Source organism: Eptatretus burgeri, chromosome 8, assembly GCF_056783735.1.
Source record: "Eptatretus burgeri isolate ZD-2024b chromosome 8, Ebu_testis_v1, whole genome shotgun sequence".
Classification (NCBI taxonomy): domain Eukaryota; kingdom Metazoa; phylum Chordata; class Myxini; order Myxiniformes; family Myxinidae; genus Eptatretus; species Eptatretus burgeri.
In genome coordinates, this window is record NC_140968.1 from 87,427,705 (window position 1) to 87,448,159 (window position 20,455).

Genomic DNA, 20,455 nt, shown 5'->3' on the forward strand with positions numbered 1-20,455 from the left:
ATACCGAAAGGAGGACGCTTAGCACCAGTCATCGAGCAGCAAAAAAGCACCGTGATTCTTTCCTTTGGCTTTTTCCCACCGCAGTGCTGATCTCCCTTGAAGAGGAACGTTCCGTCTGGTAAGGCCCGAAAATACAACCCGGTTTTGTCAGCATTCCAGATCTCATCAGCCGTGAAGCCTTCTTCGAGATCCAGAAACACGTGGTCCAGCCATTGTTGTTTCCCTCCTACGTCAGCCGCCGCTGCCTCTCCGTGAAGTTTCTTGTGGACGATTCCATGTCTTTTCTTGAACAGGTCAATCCAGCCGTTTGTCGCACTGAACTTCTTGTTGTTGAACTTTTCCGCGAACTGAGCCGCTTTCTCCCGCATCAGAGGTCCAGAAAGCGGTGCTTCCTTTTCTCTAGAAGTTTGAATCCACTTGACCATTGCTGATTCGACATCGGGTGCGTTGCCGCTTCGCTTGCGTTTCTGAGAAGACGAATCCACTTGACCTTTCAGAATGGCCTCTCGATCTTTCAGAATCTTGCATAGGATCGGCTGGTTAATTTCCAACTTGTCTGCAGCTTCTCGTTGGCTCATTCTGGGCAAAGCGTCATAGTCCCTCAGGATTTGTGCTTTATCAATGTTTGAACGATCCGTCCGCTTTCGTTTTCTGTCCATCGTGGAAATGACGACACGCCTAGTGCTTAGACTGCAGCTGTCAGCCGTCTGCCTATCTGTACAATGACTACCGAAATCACTGTAGTGGCATAGCGTTATTTTTAGCGTGACGTCAGCCGCCTGGTGGCAAAAGTTGGAACTGAGCGGCCAGTAGGCACTGAACTGTCGAAGTGGATGGCCAGCAGCTGATTCTATTATATTAAGCGGGTTTTTGATTCTAATAAACGGGAAAAATTGTGTACATTTAGATACAATGGAATCGGTCTCAACGATTTTGATTCTATAATACGGGTGATTCTATTAGCCGTGATTCTATTAAGCGGGTCCCACTGTATTGATGAATTTAGCACTAGAATGCAGGAAATTGCATCGAAGACACACCAGAAAGCAAACTTTTTTTCTGGAGGAGCATGCCCCCCAGACCTCTCGAGATTTTCCAGGCGCTTCACATCCTCAATCCTCGTCACTTCGCAACCTTGCTGGACACATTTTACATTCTCACACTTTTTCATAATTTGGGGTTGACAGGTCTGCAAAACTGTATTGGGCCCGATATGTTGTCGTGGATCAGACATTATGCGGCGGAGGTATGCGCTCTATCGAGCGCCCCTCTTGTTCCCTCTGCCACCGAAGATGGATGGAGGATTTGTTTTTCACCCCTGGTTTGTCTGTGTGCACAATATCTCAATAAATAATTAATGGTTTCGGACGAAACTCTTTGAGCAAGTTGGGTGTGTGACAAGGACAAACTGATTGGATTTTGGTGAAGAATCGCAATCGCTTTCCTCTTGGAATCGAGACAGCAGGTCAGAATCGGAATCGATTCTCAACTGGGTCAGGATTTGAACCACGGCCAGACAGCTCAAAATTGTGCATCCCTCTAAGCTATCCTGCTCGGCCAATTAGGCGCAAGGCAACGTTTTAAAAAAAAAATTAAATATGAGTGAAAGAACTGTGAACATGAGTATTGAGAACTCGTGGTTTTAAAGCACCGGTAGATGAAAATTTGAAAAAGAAATGCGTCATCACAAGCTCAGAGAATGACGTCGAGAGTGAAGGCAAAAAAAAAAAAGCATGAAAAATGTACTCATCAAATATTGGATGATTATAATCGTTTTTTAGACATTCTAATTAAGAGAGGAAAATTAATGTTATTAAATGGAACATGTGCTCACTCAACGGTTTCTTTTTGAAATAAAATATATACGAGTGTGAAATAAATTAATGATGAATAATGAAAGCACACACGGACGACGACGTTTCATTGCGGTGAATACATCAATAAATAAAATTATACTTAGTGTCATCTCTCCTGCCGGTTGCATCGTGATTGAGCCTTGACTGAGGCGGCTTTGTGCTAGTGATGCAGTGCCCCCACTGTAGTCCAGGGCAGGATTTTGGAATTTCGCCATGGGTGCCTGGAAACGATGGCACCATGTGATTTGTGATGTCCACCAGGAAATTATATCAGACAGGGTGATGGCTTTACGTCGCTTATGAAGGCTCGGTTAAATCGCTGATGCAACGTTTTGGCTGTGAAGCACCAGAACAGCAGTTTAGAGTCAAATTGGGAATCCAACCTCAACTAGACCACTCAAATTATGGAGATAAATTATGAGTGAACACCATGAGTGTTTTCCATTTCAGAGCAGAAAACAACAGGTTGGCTCAGTGACTCGACCAGCCTTTCCATGGTCCTTTAAGTTACATCTCATGGAACAAGTAGCGTCCAAATTTCCCAGCATATATAGTGTTTAAAAGGACAATCTGGGTTGTGGTCACAAATATCTCGCAGAGGCATTTTCATATGGAATAAACTGTCTATTATTCTGATACAAATAAAAGTCTGAGTTAAAAGCAATAATATAGTGCAACATTGCAGAAAGCAAAGATCAAAGGTGTTCGTCATCTGTTGACCTTGCATATTCATATCATTTGTTTTTAGTCTCCCCTTGTCCTCATCCAACCTCTATTTGGAATTGTACGAGTTCCTCCATTAGCCCGAGACACTAAAAACAGGCTTTTCCAAAAGTTGAAAGTTTTACCTTGACTAGTTATGTTACTCTGGACTGCTTGCTACTCCCTCACAAAAGAGTGAGCTCCATCATTAAGGTGTTACCTTGGACAATGGGAAATTATGTACAAGGGTCGGTATATGCCTGATGTTTGGCTTAATGATTAGGGTGGTGGGCTTAGGATCCTCGGATACTGAGTTCAAATCCCCCTCGGGTGTTGAATTAATACCAGGTGGGGTTGACTCTGCCTGTCAACCTTCTGAAGTTTGGAAAATGAGTGCCAGCATGCTGGTATACTGTGTCGGAGTGGCGACCCGTCCAGGATTGTGTCCAATTAACCAAGGAGACTGCTTAGGCAGCACCAACGCTCTGCACACAGTATGGTCCCAATGGATGGTCGGTATGAAAGTAGTGCCTCTTGTTTTTCTTCATTTTGTAACCAAAGGGTCATCGAAAAAATATGTGGGATCACAATGAAAGCTTAATATCCATCACCAAATTTAAGTTGAGCGGCAATGTGATCGGTCGCTTGACAACATCACACCACACTTTCAAAATTGCTGGCCAACTGGATGTGCATACAAAGAAGAGAACAGTTATTGAATTTCTTATTGGGAAGAGGTTCCTCAGGTGATAATTGAAAGGCGTTTAAATAATGTGTATTGCGACTCGACCGTTGATGTGAGCACCGTTTGACATTGGGCAAAGCGTTTCAAGAGCGGGTAAACCGATATCGATGACAAGCCTCAAAGTGGTCGGCCTTCAACCGCAGTGACACCAGAACGCAAGAGTCGGATTGATGCGCTCTTTCAAGTGCATTGCAGTTGAGGGAGTCTCTGGGGGACATTAACTTCATCTTTTCCACATATGGTATATTGGTTCACGAGTCAGTAAGTGACCACTATATTCGTGATGGGTGTGTGTCTGTCTGTCTGTCTGTCCCGAGCATAGCTCCGTGGGTTTTGATCCGAGCTGTTTGATCAGGTGCCCAATGGCACCTGCATAGTCCCACGGAGCTCGATTTTTTCATTTTCGTCCCAAGGTAAAGGTCACAAACTTAGATAATGTCAAAAAAAATCAATAAATTGGGCATCGAGCTCCTCGGGTTTTCAACTGTTTCGAATGAAAGTTGGTATGCAAGTAGTGCTCTTCGAGTACTACAACTTTCATCATTTACGTTTTTCCCGATTCCTGCCAGTTTGCCCGTGGCGTCCCCTCAAAGGTCAAAAAATGAAAAAGGCGAACCCTGTGCATTGCTCGTGAACCATCACTGTCTCCAGACTTGTTGCTTGTAATTTTCATTGTAATTGCATTTTGTGAGAAATAAAATAAGAGGGATTACTTTTGTACCGACCTTTGTACAAGCTCCTCAATGAGCCTGAAACACTGTAAACAAAAGACCTTGCCTAAAAATGCAAGTGTTATCTTGATTGATCGTGTTACCCTGGACTGACCGTGACTCACCCAAAAAATAGTATCAGTTGGTTTGGGGAGAGGAGGAGAAGGAGAAGGAGAAGGAGAAGGAGAAGGAGAAGAAGTGTTTTTGTAAAAACCAAAAAGTAAACAAACAAATGAAATGAAAATATAAATACAATCATCCATAAATTTTCCAAGAGACTTGGAAAACTCGTATAAAAAGTTGTAACTTGAGTATTCCGCATCACATATCAATGCCTGCAAAACAAACTCACCGACTAACTCATCACTCGACTAATTACCCAATGTAGCAGCTATCCCACCGTCGCTACCTTGATTTCAGAGTCGTCTTATCGCGGCGTTTTCGGCGAGCAGTCATTTGCGATTCTGCCTTTTCCAATTAGTGAGAGTTACCATTTCAAAAACATGTTATTAACCTGACATAGTGTTCAACAATCTGTAAACATGTTTTGTATCCATCTGCCAGAAGTTTTACTTCTGCTTGTCTGTCATTGAAAAAGTCAGATTATGTATTTTGGGATTCAAGGAATAGGTGAGGGAGGTGGGGGGGGGTTGGGGGTGCAGTTTGAAGCCATTTTAATGACAATCGAAAAACATGCCATTCAAAAACATCTGGATGACCTGAAAGTAAAATGGCACAGAAGCCTGCATGGTTATGTCACAAAACAAGTGCAACAACTCTTTAGTCACATAAAAAAAAAATGATAGAGCTTCGAAATTAGAAACTTTCTCCAGTCAAACGAACACGATTTTCTCGATTGTGAACAAATAAATATTATTCGTTGCATACTCACTCACACACCACATACACAAACACAGATAAACACATAGACGCAGATGAATGCACACAAACACATTCACATGTTCCTTTAAATGTCGCTGTTACTCACAATTATCATCACATATTGAACAATAACGGATATGCCGTGACACATTGATATGAAGTAACGAACAGATTAAAAATGGCACACATGTACACACACACACACACGGTTGGGCACAAACCCATGCGATGCACTCGTGGTACTCGTGCATCAGATATTTCACAGTCATCTTGACTCTGATTGACATGCTTTGTTTCCTTTCTCTCGGCAAAGAGTTTCTGCAGTTGCTAATTTAGAAAATATGTCAGCTTGAAAGTTAGAGCTTGTGTTTTAACAGCGGGTGCTCACACGAGACCGGGCTGAAAAGGGTGAAAATCGCTTGAAACGTAACACTCAAAGCGGAAGGGGAAACCAGCGTGCAGTGAGGAGCTTCACACACAGTCAAGCAAGATAACAAGTACAGCATTCAATTTCTGCTTTCACCTTAAATGCCATCTTAACAATGCAAATGAACCTCAAACTCAATATTAGCATTGAGATGAATATGTTTAAGCATCTCGTCTCATGTCATTTACATCGAGTTGGCATACACAGCTGATCTGTACTCCACCAGCTTTTGGGCCCACTCCTATTCCTAATCTTCATCAAGCAGTGATCAGTAAGTCTGTTCCTCAAAATTAAAAGCAATGACCGACACAAATAAAAACAACTGGTATTTTTGCAACTTTTTACCACTGGTCACTCATCCGCCGCACTCCTGCTGTGTCCCCTTCTACCTCAAATGTGAAGCCACGTGATGGTCACTTGCCCTTCAAATAGGCATCACATAGTTGTTTGATGAAAGAGCTTTGGAATTGATTGCTCGACTTGATTATTGGAAACTAGCACGTCATCATGTCGCAATGAAGCTGAGTCTTTGGGCCTCTCACTCAATCACCGCAGGTTGGTCGGTGGTCTTTCTGTCTTCTACCGACTCCTCTCCAGCTTTGCCCCCCACCTGCTCTCTCTGCGATTTGTCCCCACCACATTTCCACAGGGCGCTCAAGGTCCGCCAACAACCCCCTTCTGGTAAAACTACCAAAATCACGAATCACTGCCCATCTTCACTCTTTCATTCCTCTTTTTTCCCGCCTTTGGAATAAACTTCCTCACTCTATTCTTTCCCATTCTTCCCTCCAGGCTTTCAAAACAGCTGTTCACCACCACCTCTTATCTTCCCCCATCCAAATCCTCGATCTTTTCTACCCCCGATAATCCACCCAAGCCCACTTCCTTCATTTCTCCTGCTTTCCTTCCTGAAAGTCCCTGAAATGTCCATCTTCTCTTCGCCATGTACCCCGTCCCATCCCCATCCCTCTCCCTTCCACAGTTCACCTAATGTGTCTGTTCCCCACTGTTTTGTCCCTTCCACTCCCGCCCCTCTTGTCTCATGCCTCCTTGCTGTGAGTTGTGTGTTCGCTCTCATACGAGCCTCGACCAAGGTATACAAAAAAAAAAAAAAGATAAAAGATAAAAGCCTGTTCTGACCTGACTCATCGTACAAATTAGTTTCCCCGTATGATATGCAACACTTTATACAAAGGGGTTCATGTTCTTTAATTGGACGTCATACTGTAGGCCAAAATGTTAATTGGAGGTTTGAATTAATTATTATCCATCGTGACAACTTCTTTCAACTCTTTCTATTGAAGTCACGGATTGATATTCACCAAAAACATGTATATTTGCCATTCGACTTATAGTTCTTCAACTGGAGCTTTGTCATCTTGTTGGGAGTGAATTTAGTTTTCCAAATATTTAGTTTCTACTCTTGTAGCAAAGGAGCAGCTCTCAATGGGAGCCTCTCATCTCTTCTCCCTGTCAAGGTTGTAATGTCCCAAGACAGTGTTTTGAGCCCAGTCCGATTCCTAATCTTCATCAACAATCTTTGACTCTGGAAAATTCTCTTTATCTCTTTGCTCATGACTCTTCCTTCTGCCGTAAAACACCTCGTTGTTCCACTAGGCAGAGAGTCGCCTCTTCCCTCCCTGCAGACCTTGATAGAATTACAAGCTGGTCAAACACTGAGAATATGTCTTTCAGTCCTGGCAAATCCCACACTCTCATGCTGTCTCTGTGAAAGGAACATCTGGCAAACATTCCCATCTGGTTCCTCAACAATCCTTGAAGAAGTTCAGTCGCTCAATCTTTGGGACTCACTTTTAGCCATCACCTTCATTGTGCAAACGACATTTGTAAATTGGCCTCCAAATTCAGTTGCTGATTGGGCATCGTCTTGCGTGCAAAGTCTTTATTGGCACACCTGAACCTTTAACCAAACACAAGACTTTTGTCTACAGCTTGGAGTACTCGTCTCTGCTCTGGATTGGCAGCCTGCCTCGCATATTTCTGAGCTCGATGCTGTAGAGATCATGGCCTTACAAATAAATGGAATCTCCCATGTTGAAGCTGAGTCTGTGGGCCTATCACGTTCCCAGCACAGATAGATCGGTAGTCTCTCTGTCTTCTACAGCATACTTTCTGGTCTTTCACCATCTGTCCATTCTGTGCTCTCCCCCCTCGCCCCCCCCACCATCCCCTACATTTCTTCAGGGTGCACGTGGTCTGCTAATAACCTCCTACTGATGAAACTCTTAAAATCCAGGGTCACTTCTCACTCACGTCCACTCATTTGTTCCTATTTTTCCCACTTGTGGAAGTATTGTGTGCAGTCGGGCTAAGTTAATAGCATGTTGATCTATCCTCTCTCAAACCGGTGAGAACGAGGCAAGGTAAGTTGAAGAGACCCCCGAGAGCATCATTAATGTGAGGTCGCTCCAGCATGTGGCACAATAAAGTTCGCTCCCTTCTTCTCCCTCCATCTGGCATCTGCGTAGAAGCTGAGAACATGATGTCATGGCTGCAGTCAATGTCATCAACCTGGGGCTGTCCCCCCTCCCCCCAAAGAGGATCCTTCGACTGCAGCAGCTACATGACATATTTGGCTGAACCTACTGGAAAGTAGAAGTGCCGCAATTGGCCAGAGCCATGGGCCGTGACCTGATTGTGCTTAGGGTGGGAGACTGCCATTATTCGAATATGGTTTATTTGAATTTTATTGAAACCCAGCTGGGATTGAATTACGTACAAATGTAGTGAATAAACAGAACATTGATCACGGTATGCTAACCACCATGCGAAGCAAGGAGAGGTTGGTGGTACGTTTTAGGTGTCAACTCTTTGTCAGAGCAAAACAGTCCGAATCTCGATTTGTTTTGCTGTGATGAAGGATTAATGCCAGAAATGTCAACCTCTCCCTGCTTCACATGGCGAATACCATACTCTTTCAATGTTTTGTCAATTCAGTCCATTGTTACACCCGTCTACTGATGCAGACCTACACGAGCCTTCACAAAGACTCGGTTTTCACTGTAATCTGGAGAAATACCATGTTGCGTTTGGATTGCTGGCAAAAACCCCAGCTGGCTCATGAATGACGTTGAGAGAGGGCATAATCTTCTGGCCTCCTCTTATGGTCTACATGTGATTTCCCCACACACTCTTTGATCGACTTGTAATGTCCCCAGAGAAACTTGGGATGGGAACAAAACTGTTGTCTATCGTAAGTAGTGGCGCTTCCTCACAGAGGAGTGGAGTAAAATTACATCAATTAAACAGTCTCATTAAGATGGTATCATGAGGTTTGCAGGCTAATTATTTGATAATGAGAAGGTCAAACCTCTGACAGTAAGGACGATGGGTGGACCCGTCTTCGTCTCCCCGTTCCTCTCGTTCATCACCTGTGCATGGTACGTCCCAGCATCACCAGACCCCACCAGCATCACCACCAACTGATTTGACAATGTGACCACACTGGGGATGACAATAAAAGAATGGAAATACAAAAAGGAGTTAACAGTATGTGGGATTACATATGATTGCAGCAGAAATAATTTTTTTTTAAAGATTCACATTTACTATCATCGCACCTCTCACCTGTGGTTCATGGAAGTGATGAAATATATTTTTTAAACAAATGAAAAAAAAAAATCAATGAAGGCTTCCCATCAAGCTGCTCAAAACAAATAAACCAATAACAACAACAATCAAAAACTGTTGTCCCATTTCCTCTTGCATCGAAAATGAAAAAAAAAAAAAAATTCATTTCTCGCCTCTTTTGACCTTGGGGGCATTCAGCATCAAAAAAATAAATCCTGTCGAAAGTCAAGGAATAAACCATAATTTCTGCGAGCAAGCCTCATCAAGAGTCGGTTGCCAGCTGTTAAATGTTTTAGGAACTCATTTGAACTCAAAATATCATTGCTCAGATTTGCAGTGGAGGCCTTAGGTCTTATGCCAGACTCTTCATGACTTGACATGATTGATAAATGCTCTTAAAACACTGATATTGAAGTTTATTGCAGAGATAAAAGATGGTGCTTGGAACACAAGTTTATATCGCACCCAGAGACTAATATGGCAGGCCCAGGCCACAGTTGCAAGGAAATGTCATTTGCACTTTACATAAATGTCTTGCATGCTGTGAGAAGTTGAGGAACGACACGAGGGAGGGCGTCATCAAACGTGACTTACAAGGGCATTTAAATATAATGGACATCTTAGCCCATACCGTCGTATATTGGACTTTACGCTGGGAACAATGCACCAGTGTATGGTCACATTGCCAGTGAAAACAAAGCACACAAGCTGGTCCACCATTAACACACTGAGCTGACAAGTTGTTCTTTTCACCTGACAATGTGACCGCATTTGCTGTTGTGGCCTCTGTTGACATTTACCCACAATCACAGTTTCTTTGAGCGCCATCAGGTTTTTCTTGTTCCCGTCATGCTGCTCTGAATGCTGTAAAATGCTGTGGGTATCAGATATCGCGTCACATGGTCAATCCAATTTACATCTCTTGTTCAGAATTGAGCATAATCCATTGGGATAAATCGAGTCTAATGAAGAAGCAAAGCAGTGTAGTTTCTTAAATAGAGGTGTTTCAAATCGTCAAAACCAACTTTGATCTGGTAGTAGCAAATTAATTGATTAATTAATAGGCGATGAAATAATAATTCCAAAATGGACTGTGCTGTTTTACACCCACCTCCATTTCCCTCACTCCTCCACCACTTTTAAAACATTTCCAGAATGCTCATGAGGGAGCTTGTACATAAATCACACACAGGCCAAAGAAATTACGAGACATCGTTGTACTTTTACATTCATTACAAGGACATCCGTCAAAAATGGACAAATCAACACCGAGTATAGGGCATTTCAACCTGGGATCCCAGCATCATGAGCTGGGACCTTCAGGAGGATGACTCACTGCAGAACGCCTAACCCAAATCATTCTGTTGTAGTCCCAATGTTGATGTGGCGAGCCCACAGAAGCTTCCACTGAATGGTGACCTTCAAGATGTTGACAATGGAAGACTTTAAGAGAGTGGTGCCATTGATAGTCAGGGGTATCTGGCTCAGATTGCTCTTTCTGGAGATAGTCATTAGTTGTCACTTAACCAAATTAATCTTACACCGCTATCATTGAATCGTGCTTCAACAAATAGCTGAGAACTTCAGGAACATTTCATCAAGTTTCCTGTTCTATCACCCTCAGAGGAATATTAATACTCTTTGCAAGCTGTCATAAAACAAAGTAGAGATCAAAAGGAAATGAGTGCAATGCAGTTGTGGGGTAAAAACAAAACAACTAAATAAACAAGACGTGCCACTTTATAACTGCAGGCAGTTATGACCGGGTCCCAAGCTGTCCCTCTTTGATACAACCCCTCTTTGATACAATCCTTCTTCGATCAGACACATGACATTGGGGTTTGTGCGTGGGGGGGGGGGAGAGAAAGTTGGGGTGGGTGGGAGAGAGTTGGAGGTTGAGGGGTGGATAACTAGAGGAGAGGGGGGTGTGATAGTTCTTGAGGTTGGGGGAGGGAGACTATTTTGGGTTGAGGGGAAAGATAGAGTTATTGGGGTTGGGGAGAGGGGGATATTGGGATGGAAGGGGGAGTTGAGGAGTGAAAGAAGAAAGAGGGAGGTTGAGGAGTAGGGGGGGGGTCAGAGGGTTGGGAGACAGGGGTTAGAATATCTACCCCCCCCCACCCCCACCTGCTTTGATCAGACATGTGGCCCATGACATTCTCTTCATAAAATTGAGTTAAGAATGGGATTCAAAAATTCTATTCAAAAAAATTCAATAGTGCATGGCTGCCAGACCATGTGACCTATGATGTTGAAATTACGAAACTATATTCCCAAAGACTCGTTCATCACGTGTGTGAAGTTTCACACCGATGTGGTAAGCCGTTCTGGAGAAGATGAAATTGTAAGGTTTATTCTTGAAGTAATAAAAAAATTATGGCTGCCAGACCATGTAACCAATCAGATTGAAACTTTAAACATATATTCATCATGACTACTACATTATACTTGGGAAGTTTCACATCGACTAATGAAGCGGTTCAAGAGAGATATATAAAAAAAAATTGTTCAATCCAATATAGCTACAAGATCATGTGACCTTTGATGTTTTCATGAACACCGTGGTATAGAGACTGATTTTTTGGGGGGGGAACATGTGTGTGAAGTTTGGGGGGAACATGTGTGTGTAAGGGGACACTGCATCAGTGGCAAAAAGCCGCGTCCCAAACAATGATACAACCAGCAGCCACAGGTTGCACTCGATAACCAGCCAGTAGCAGGAGTATTATAAACATACCAAAATGAATAGGGTACCACCCTGTATAGCTTGGTACCCTGATAATTAAACAAACAAATGAAAAATCACTCATAGAGTGACAACTTGGCAAAACAGCACAAAGTGGAATGGCACTCGGTAGAGTGCACACCTCTGCCAGGTGGAACAGTTCACGTTTTGTATCCCACCGATAGGCTGGATCCGAACCAAAATCCAATCCGCTTGTTTTTGTCATCTAATCAACTCATCCACCTTGTTTTGTTATAACTCGTCCACAACTTTTTGAGATATAGTGATATATTTAGTTTTGGGCCCTATCTATCAATTTTAGAAGTTAGGCCTGTGTTGACCTTTTGAACTTAAAATTAATTGGTGGTTGAATTAATTGACCTCATATGCAAATCCTGTTCAAATTTAAGGTCAATCATATGCAAATTGAGGATTTTAGAAAATTTGGCTCAAATTGGCCTATTGGCCTAAGTTGATCTCAAAATCAATATCTGGTTGAATTCAGCAACCTCATATGCAAATGGTCTTCAAATTTCATGTCAATCGGATGAAAATTGACAATTTTAGAGACAATTAAAAAAATTGGCCTATTTTGGGTTGACCTTATGGCCTATATTGACCTTTTGACCAAAGTAAACCTCAAAAGTAATAGGTGGTTGAATTTAATGACCTCATATGCAAATTCCGTTCAAATTTCAAGTCAATCGGACGAAATTTGAGGATCTTAGAAAATTTTGCTCAAAATGGCCTGTTGGCCATTGTAGGCCTTTTTTGTCGACCAAATTTTATGAAACTTCAATGTGGGACCGTCGCAACGTTGGTGACATTAATCTCTAAAAATTTCAGAGCGGTTTGGGTTGGAGGTGAGCGGACGGGGACACACACACACACACACACACACACACACACACACACACACACACACACACACACACACACACACACACACACACACACACGATCAACATACTTGTCAATTTTTTTTTGCCAAATAATAAAGACATTCTTCATGGTTGGAATGAAGATAACAATTGGTTATCAACTAAGATAGTTTCATTTGTACCAACATCACCGGAACATCAGATATGAGTGTTCCTCAGCGTGATGGTTGGGATGTAGAAAAGTAGAGAAGCCAACGGGTACGTGGAATGAAACTAAAAACAGAGAGATGAAGATATGATCCAAAAATAAAATGTAGATCATTTTGCAGGGCCTGGACAATTCATATTATCTGGCCTGGGATTTCCCATGACAGAGCAAACGTGTTGAGAGCAGCCTTTGATGTATCATCACTGCAGACAGGATGTTGTTACAAGGTGAGAAGTAAACAATAGGGAGCAGCTTGGATGGAACAGAAATGGGATTGGTCCTTCGGGGGAGGGGGGAACTACATGAGAGGGGAAAACGAGTTGCTTTCTTGTGCGATCTTTGCACTGGATTCAAAACCGCAACATCGAACGGTGCTTGGAAAAGCCAAAAAAAAAAAAAAAAAGGAAGCAATAATCACTTGTAGAGCAGTCACAAAGGGCTTTCTTTTTTGCTGTAGATCCAGCGAATAACGAATAACAACAGCCATGTCAGGCATTCATGCCATGATCCCACGATTCAAGGCAGTTTGGCCTGTTTGGTCCATTCACATCACTTTACCATGCCCCTTTCAACCCCCACAAAAGGCTCAGAATAACTGCATGACAAGATGGCCCTTCTTGAATAGAAAATCCTGAGAGAATGCCTTTCAAGCCTTGCTTTACACAGGATGAGATTCTTTTTTCTTTTTCTTGTTCCTTTTGAAGGGATTGTGAGGTTAAAGGAAAGACTGAGCCATTGGAACAACGAACACCATGGGGGCTTTCATTCTTCTGAGAGAGATGTACTGCACTGCATGGAAGATGTTGAGATGGGGGGGGGGGGGGAAGGGATGGAAACAGGACAGAGAGATGCATCCAATGAATGAATGGTTAATGGTCGGAAATGAAAGGTCTTAGGTACTAATTTACTTTTTACTGTAGTTACTTCCTCCACTGAAGGTGGACGGAGGTTATGTTTTCACCCGTCTGATTGTTAGTTTGTCTGTGAACAGGGTATCTCAAAAGGTTATGCACGGATTCGGAGGAAACTTGGTGGATGTGTTGGGTGAGAGAAAATAGCGAGTTGAGGACATTTTGGTGAAGATTCAGGAATGGATACAAGATTTAAAAAATAAATATTTTAGTGATTTTAAACGAGAGAGAGAGAGAGAGAGAGAGAGAGAGAGAGAGAGAGAGAGAGAGAGAGAGAGAGAGAGAGAGAGAGAGAGAGAGAGAGGGACAGAGGGAGAGAGGGAGAGAGGGAGAGAGGGAGAGAGGGAGAGAGGGAGAGAGGGAGAGAGAGATGGCCAAAAACGAAATCCAGTATCGCACAATATCTCAAAACGTCGTGGATGGATTATAACAAAACTTAGTGGATGACAAGAACAAGCAGATTCGATTTTGGAGATCCGAATCCAAATTTGGCCTATCATTGTGATACAAAACGTAAACTGTTCAGCCTAGCGGATGTATGCGCTCCACCGAGTGCTGTTGTAGTTATGAATGGATTGCAAGAACATCATCAGCAATGGTCATTTTAAAGTTATTCATTCTCTGATATTGGTCAGCTTATGATTTCCCTATTAAGGCATACTATATATATATATATATATATATATATATATATATATATATATATATATATATATATATATATATATATATATATATATATATATATATATATATATATATATATATATATATATATATATATATATTTATATATACAGCTGTTTACAACAATGAACATTGGCTTGGAAATCATCTCGATAATAAGTATGCATTGCAAGGGAGTGATGTGGGGAGGGGGGGGGGGGTGAAATTTAGAAAAAAATTGAAAAAAAGAAATGGAAAGTAAAAGAGTGTTTGGGGAGTTGAGGAAGAGGAGTGGAGAAATAATGTTGGGAGGAGTTAGGAAAGGGGACTGGGGTGTATCAGGGGTTGTTCTATCTGGTACTATTGTCATTTTTGAGTATGTCGTATGCCATGGCTCTTTATGATCTCAATCATTAATTTATGTTAGGTAATTAAAGAACATATAAGATTCTCAAATGTATACAAGTGAGTTGCCTGAATCTCAAGAACAGATCCACAATATTGGAATTTTGCTTTAAATATCCACAGAGGATACAATTATAGGGGAGTGACATGGGTATGTTTCTGACGTTTAAAGGGTTTCATGTTTCAGCTAGTATAAATAATTACAGCACATCCTGAAATGTAAGAGTGTGGGTTTCCTGGATGATTCTTAGTATCTCGTTCCTATAACTATATGAGCCCCCCTACCCGACACCCTCGTTGATGATGATGCTGTGATTCCAGATTCCAATCCCATATAATATGCATTCATTGATCTATCGATGACTACTAATGTCCTTGTAATTCACGCAAAAGTACAATGACTGTTAATGTACTTGTCTTGTACTATTGGCTTAATAGACAGGATTGAAAAAGCTCTTCCAGGAGCTTGAAAACTGTAAGGGGGGGCATGGAGTGGGGGGTAGAGTTCAACGGCAGAAAAAATGTTTGTAGTTTGTTCAGTAAAACAAATTCTTTCATAATTACAACCATTATTGCAGATTGTTCAAATAAAACTCATCAGCGTGGAAATGAGACCAAAATCTCCCATTGTGACATAAGCTTTCAATTACAGGAAAAGCTAATGATGACACTGCCCCTCTCTATAGCTATATACTGGAATGGAGAGTGAATTGCAGAGATTCAGATATAAAATAAGAACGACATGGGTGGAAAAGTCGGCATATTTATGTTAAAATCCACACTGCAGTGTTCAAATCCCTGTTTAAAACGTAATTGTTTGTTAATTGTATACCAATGTCCTTTTTATTCATGAAAAAGTACTTCTTTCTTTTGTATGAACGAACGAATGAGTGGAGGTGAGCAGTGATCCTGGATATAGAAAGTTTCACCAAAAGGAGGTTGATGGTAGACCATCGTGTGAACCCTGGAGAAACCTGAGGACAAAGTATGGAAAAGCAGAGGGCGCAAGACCAGAAATGAGGTGGTAGAAGATAGAGACCACCGACCTGTCTGCGATAGCAAAGTGACAGACCCATTGACTCAACTTCATCGCGGGAGATTCCAATAATCTTAAAGGCCTTGGTTTCTACAGCATCAAGCTGAACAATATGCGAGGCAGGGGAACCAGCCCAGAGGGGAGAGCAGAACTCCATCAAGCTGCAAATTAAGGCCTTGTATGTAGATAGAAGATCAGTTGTGACAAGGAAGGACCTTGTATGATGGAGGATGCCCATTCGGCGGCTGGATTTGGAGGCTAAATTTGAAATGTGGTTTGCCCAACAAAGATCATGGTTGATCGTGAGACCCAGGAGTTTGAATGACTCAACATCTTTGATAGTGTTGGTGAGAAATCAGATCGGAGGGTTTGCAATTCAGTCCTTTAAGAGAGACATGAGATTTGTCAGGATTGAAAGATATATTCCAAGTGTTTGAGCATCTTGTGATTTTTTTTTCAACGTCTGAAGAGAGGGAAGAGGCTGCAGCCTGTTTGTCTGAAGGATGAGTGATGTCACGGCAGAGGGTGGAGTCATCAGCAAACCGATGAAGCGGATTTTCCAGAGTCAGACAGATCATTTATGAAAATCAGAAATAGGGCTGAGCCAGAACACTGCCTTGGGGCACTCCAGCCTTGACAGGGAGAGGAGATGAAAGGTTTCTGTTGAGAGCCGCATGTTGGCCGCGAGAGTAGAGGAAGCCCTGGAGAAAATTTTTTTAAAAGGACAAAAATGAAGAATAATTAAATAAAATACACAAATGAGTATTCACTGTCTATATTGTTGCGGTTTTGTAAAAACAGCACTCCTCCGAGGCAATGGCACACAACATATAGTGATCCGAAGACAGTTATTTCATTCGTATTGTTTAATTAGTCCTTTCCATATGAGGCCCCGCGAGGGGGAGTGATGTAAGCGACATTTTTTAATGATATGATGATGATAGGCTCGGATGATAGGGTAAAGGGTTAAAATAGTGCAATATGGCATTAACTCCAAAATGGCCGATGTGTCCCTTGCATCACTCCTCCTCGCGGAGCCTCATATGTCAAGTGGTTAAATGACAAAGATGTGTTGTGTTGGGCGTTTAGTTAGGTCTTCAATCCTCTATTCTTTCTTTTATTACCTTCGCATTCTGCGAAAGGTTATGTTTTGGTCGGCGTGTATTTATTTATTTATTTATTTATTTGTAATCTTGTGATTCGTATAACTCAAAAAGTATTAAACCGAATTGCATGAAATTTGGTGGGATGATTGGTTATTAGCCAGGAAGCATTCGATTAGATTTTGGAATCGTTCGGGTCAAAGGTCAAGGTCAAGGTCACGAAAAGGTCAAAATCGTCTTTTTACGATAACACGGTCAATTTTTATTCAATTTGCATGCAACTAACGCCAAAATGTTCAGAATTCAACGCCTCATCTTGTGATATGCAATATGACACAATGATGCCCATACTCTTGTTACCGGTTAGGGGTCAAAGGTCAGGGGGGTCAGGACCTTGAAAAATATGCGGTTTTTGTCATAACGCGGTCAATTCTTGTCCGCTTTCCATGAACCCAGCACCAAAATGTTCAGAATTTAATGCCCAATCTTGTGACACAATGACGTCATAACACATGTCACCGGTTGGGGTAAAATGTCGGGGGGGGGGGTCACGCCCTTGAAAAATATGTGGTTTTTGGCATAACTCAGTCAATTCTTATTCGATTTGCATGAAACCAGCATCAAGCCAGTTCCCCACACTCATACCAAGAACAAAAAAAAGTAGTGACGGTGAAGGTATGCGCTCTATGAGTGCCCGTTCTAGTTTCATCCCTTTATTTTACTTTACCTCTTACACAAACCAAGCAAGCATGCAAGCAGAAAAGTAACGATGCCAAGAATGCGAGGAAGCACAGTGAGGTTCATTCGATATGCGCGCCATTTTCCGTTCAAACTCTGCACCAAAATACAACTGCCACCTCACCTCAGACCCTCATTATGCTCACCACAATGCTGCAACGCTAACCAAGACCACTCCACACATCTTCCAATAATCCCCACAACCAGCTACATCCATTTCTTCACCACAAACGCCACAACTACGATAATCTCCTCCAACCTCTTTACCGCAATGCCACATCGACAACCACCCCTCCCAATCTCTTCAACACAAATTCCACAACGCTTCTCTCACCTTCCTATTACCGCCGCAACTGCCATCAAACCCTTAGACGCTCACCACAGTCTCGGAGGATGCCAAAGGAGCAAGGATAATGAGAATCGGGGTGTTTTTGGGTGTAACTCGAAGCGCAAGTATGCGTGGGGTTCGTTCGAAGACGTGCAAGAAGCTCTGGGTTTTCCCACAAATAACCACGCTTAAATGGAGTCCAGCGCATGTTCAGGGCCAGAGAGCACTTCCAAAGACTCTCGCTCCATGTTAAGTATGGAGTTCTGACACGTGGAAAGGTTCAAGAGTGAATGACGCCATTTTCGATTCTGAAGCCTCGTGGGACATGACTACAGCATGGAGTGACTGCTATGCACCAATGGGGGAGCTCAGAAACATCAACAGTATTGCTTGTTCCGATTTTTGGCTCCTCCCCTTGCTCAATGCCCATATAAGGAGCGATTCAGCTCACAATCAGCACTCTCTCCACTTCTCGGCTCTTCCTTCGTCCTGGCTATATGAGTCGGTCACTCAAGAACTCTCCAGCATCCGAGCCTCATCTCACCACAAGTCAGCGTGACTGAGCAGAGAGGGCAGAGCAGCCAGGCGAGGAGATCAGGGTGGAGCAAGCGATTGCTGGAATGGGCTGGGACCACCTCCGGCTCATCGACGCACAGTTTCGGCTGCATCCAGCAGCCAACATTCACATTTACAGATTCTCACACATCTCCATTAAAGTCTTTCTCTCACGCATCTTTTCTCCCATATACGCCTCATCCACGGTGGACGCACAAGAGCAATCAGCGAGGGCAAGTCCCGAACAACCGTTCTTTTCAGTGATCTCACCGATTCACACCTCTGACACTTTCCTCTTATACCATACCACATAACACGCTGCACTTGCACCTCTCATTCCCACACCATAGTCAACTTTAGTTTTCCTCCCTCCCCCCCCCTTCCTAAGTGATTGTGTTGTGTCCGTCCGCCAACAGCGCCAGGTACCACGAGGTCGCTACTCCTCAACTGTCTCCCCTCTTTCTGGGCTATCTCTAATTTTCCCGTGTGTGTGTGTGTGTGTGTGTGTGTGTGTGTGTGTGTGTGCGTGTGTGTGTGTGTGCATGTGTGTGTGCATGTGTGTGTGTGTGTGCGTGTGTGCACGTGCGTGCATGCGTTGGTGCCTGTCGTGTATCGTGTAATTTAAGACTAAGTTTATCGGTGTAAATCTACACTGTCTTCTTTTGTGAATATTGCAATTCTTTTGTCACACCCACAAATTTCTTGTTTTCCCCTGCTGTACATCTGTGAATAAACCCATAATGTGCCACATAATTTTCTTTGCTTTGTTAAAATATATCTGCTTTGTTATAAATATACCCAGCTCGTTTTTGTCATTTTCTCCATTGTTCCAGCATGGTCTGCAGATCAGTATAGTCGGGAAGTTATACCCCCAAAATCTGCTTATGAGCTGGTGGTATAACCAGGAAGGCAGCTCCACTTGGCTGAACCTGATACTGTAAGTAACGCAAGTACGCATTGAGGGTGCGGTTCCTCGAAAAGGTGACCACGTATTCCCAGGTAAACGGTACTCAGATCGAGGACACTAGGTCACGTGGTTAAATTATTGGCGCTCACAGTCGATTAGCGACCCGACGCAACATGAACTTCTTCGTGTGACTCACACCTTCGTGCGACATCTCCTCCCTCGAAGTACCCCCGCGACCCCGGCGCTGCAACAATATGAATGTGGTAGCCGCACAGCATCAAAAAAAAGAGTGAAACATCTTCATTCTCTTGTCTTAAGAGCTGACAATAAAGCAAGTGTGTTTGTCAAGAATAATAATTAAATGAAATACACAAATAAGTATTCACTGTGTATATGATTGTGGTAGCTGCACCACATCATAAAAGAGTGAAATGTCTTCATTCTCTTGTCTCAAGAGCTGACAATAAAGCAAGTGCGGTTTTGACAAGTAAATAAAATTTGGATCTGATGAAGTTGATTTCTCATTCCACGAGATATTACCATGAAGACTGACTGAGCCAATGGGCAATTGAATCAGCCACATAGAATATTCCAACTTGCAACTTTTAATGGCCTTTCGGACGGAGTTGCCAATGTTCTGAAGTATAGCCCAAAGTAACGAATAGTGCTACCATTGTCACGGTGTCAAGTGGAAGCCATGTTACCAATTCCTATACATTATTCCCCTTCCATATCCTTTTGGTGTCAAAATATGCCTGGTATTGGTTTAATGGTAAGGATGGCAGGCTTGGAATCCGAGTGGGATCCCATGGTCCTGAGTTCATAATCCTATTCGGCTGTTGAATTAATACTAGGTGGGGTTGACTCAGCCCATCATCCTTCTGAGTTCAGCAAAATGAGTACCAGCTTGCTGGGATGATTGAGCCATTCAAGTATCCTGTGTTGGAGTGATGACCTGTCCAGGATTGTGCCCAGTAGCCCAGGAGACACAGAGACCATACTCTGTGCAGAGTCCAATGCTGTGCACAGAGTATGGTCCTCAATGGATTTGGAATTTTGGTATCAAAATTATATTTTGT

The 20,455-nt window shown here is 42.7% G+C and overlaps 1 protein-coding gene across 3 annotated transcripts in view; it reads right to left on the reverse strand.

Moving 5' to 3' along the window:
* The window catches only part of LOC147022221 (protein sidekick-2-like), a 676,300-nt gene that overhangs the window by 343,869 nt on the left and 311,976 nt on the right, over nucleotides 1-20,455 (reverse strand). For all 3 annotated transcript variants that reach the window (XM_085892916.1, XM_085892915.1, XM_085892914.1), the window contains one exon: nucleotides 8,654-8,787. In XM_085892916.1, coding sequence (XP_085749042.1) covers nucleotides 8,654-8,787 — 134 coding nt within the window. The remainder of the gene's footprint in view (nucleotides 1-8,653; nucleotides 8,788-20,455) is intronic.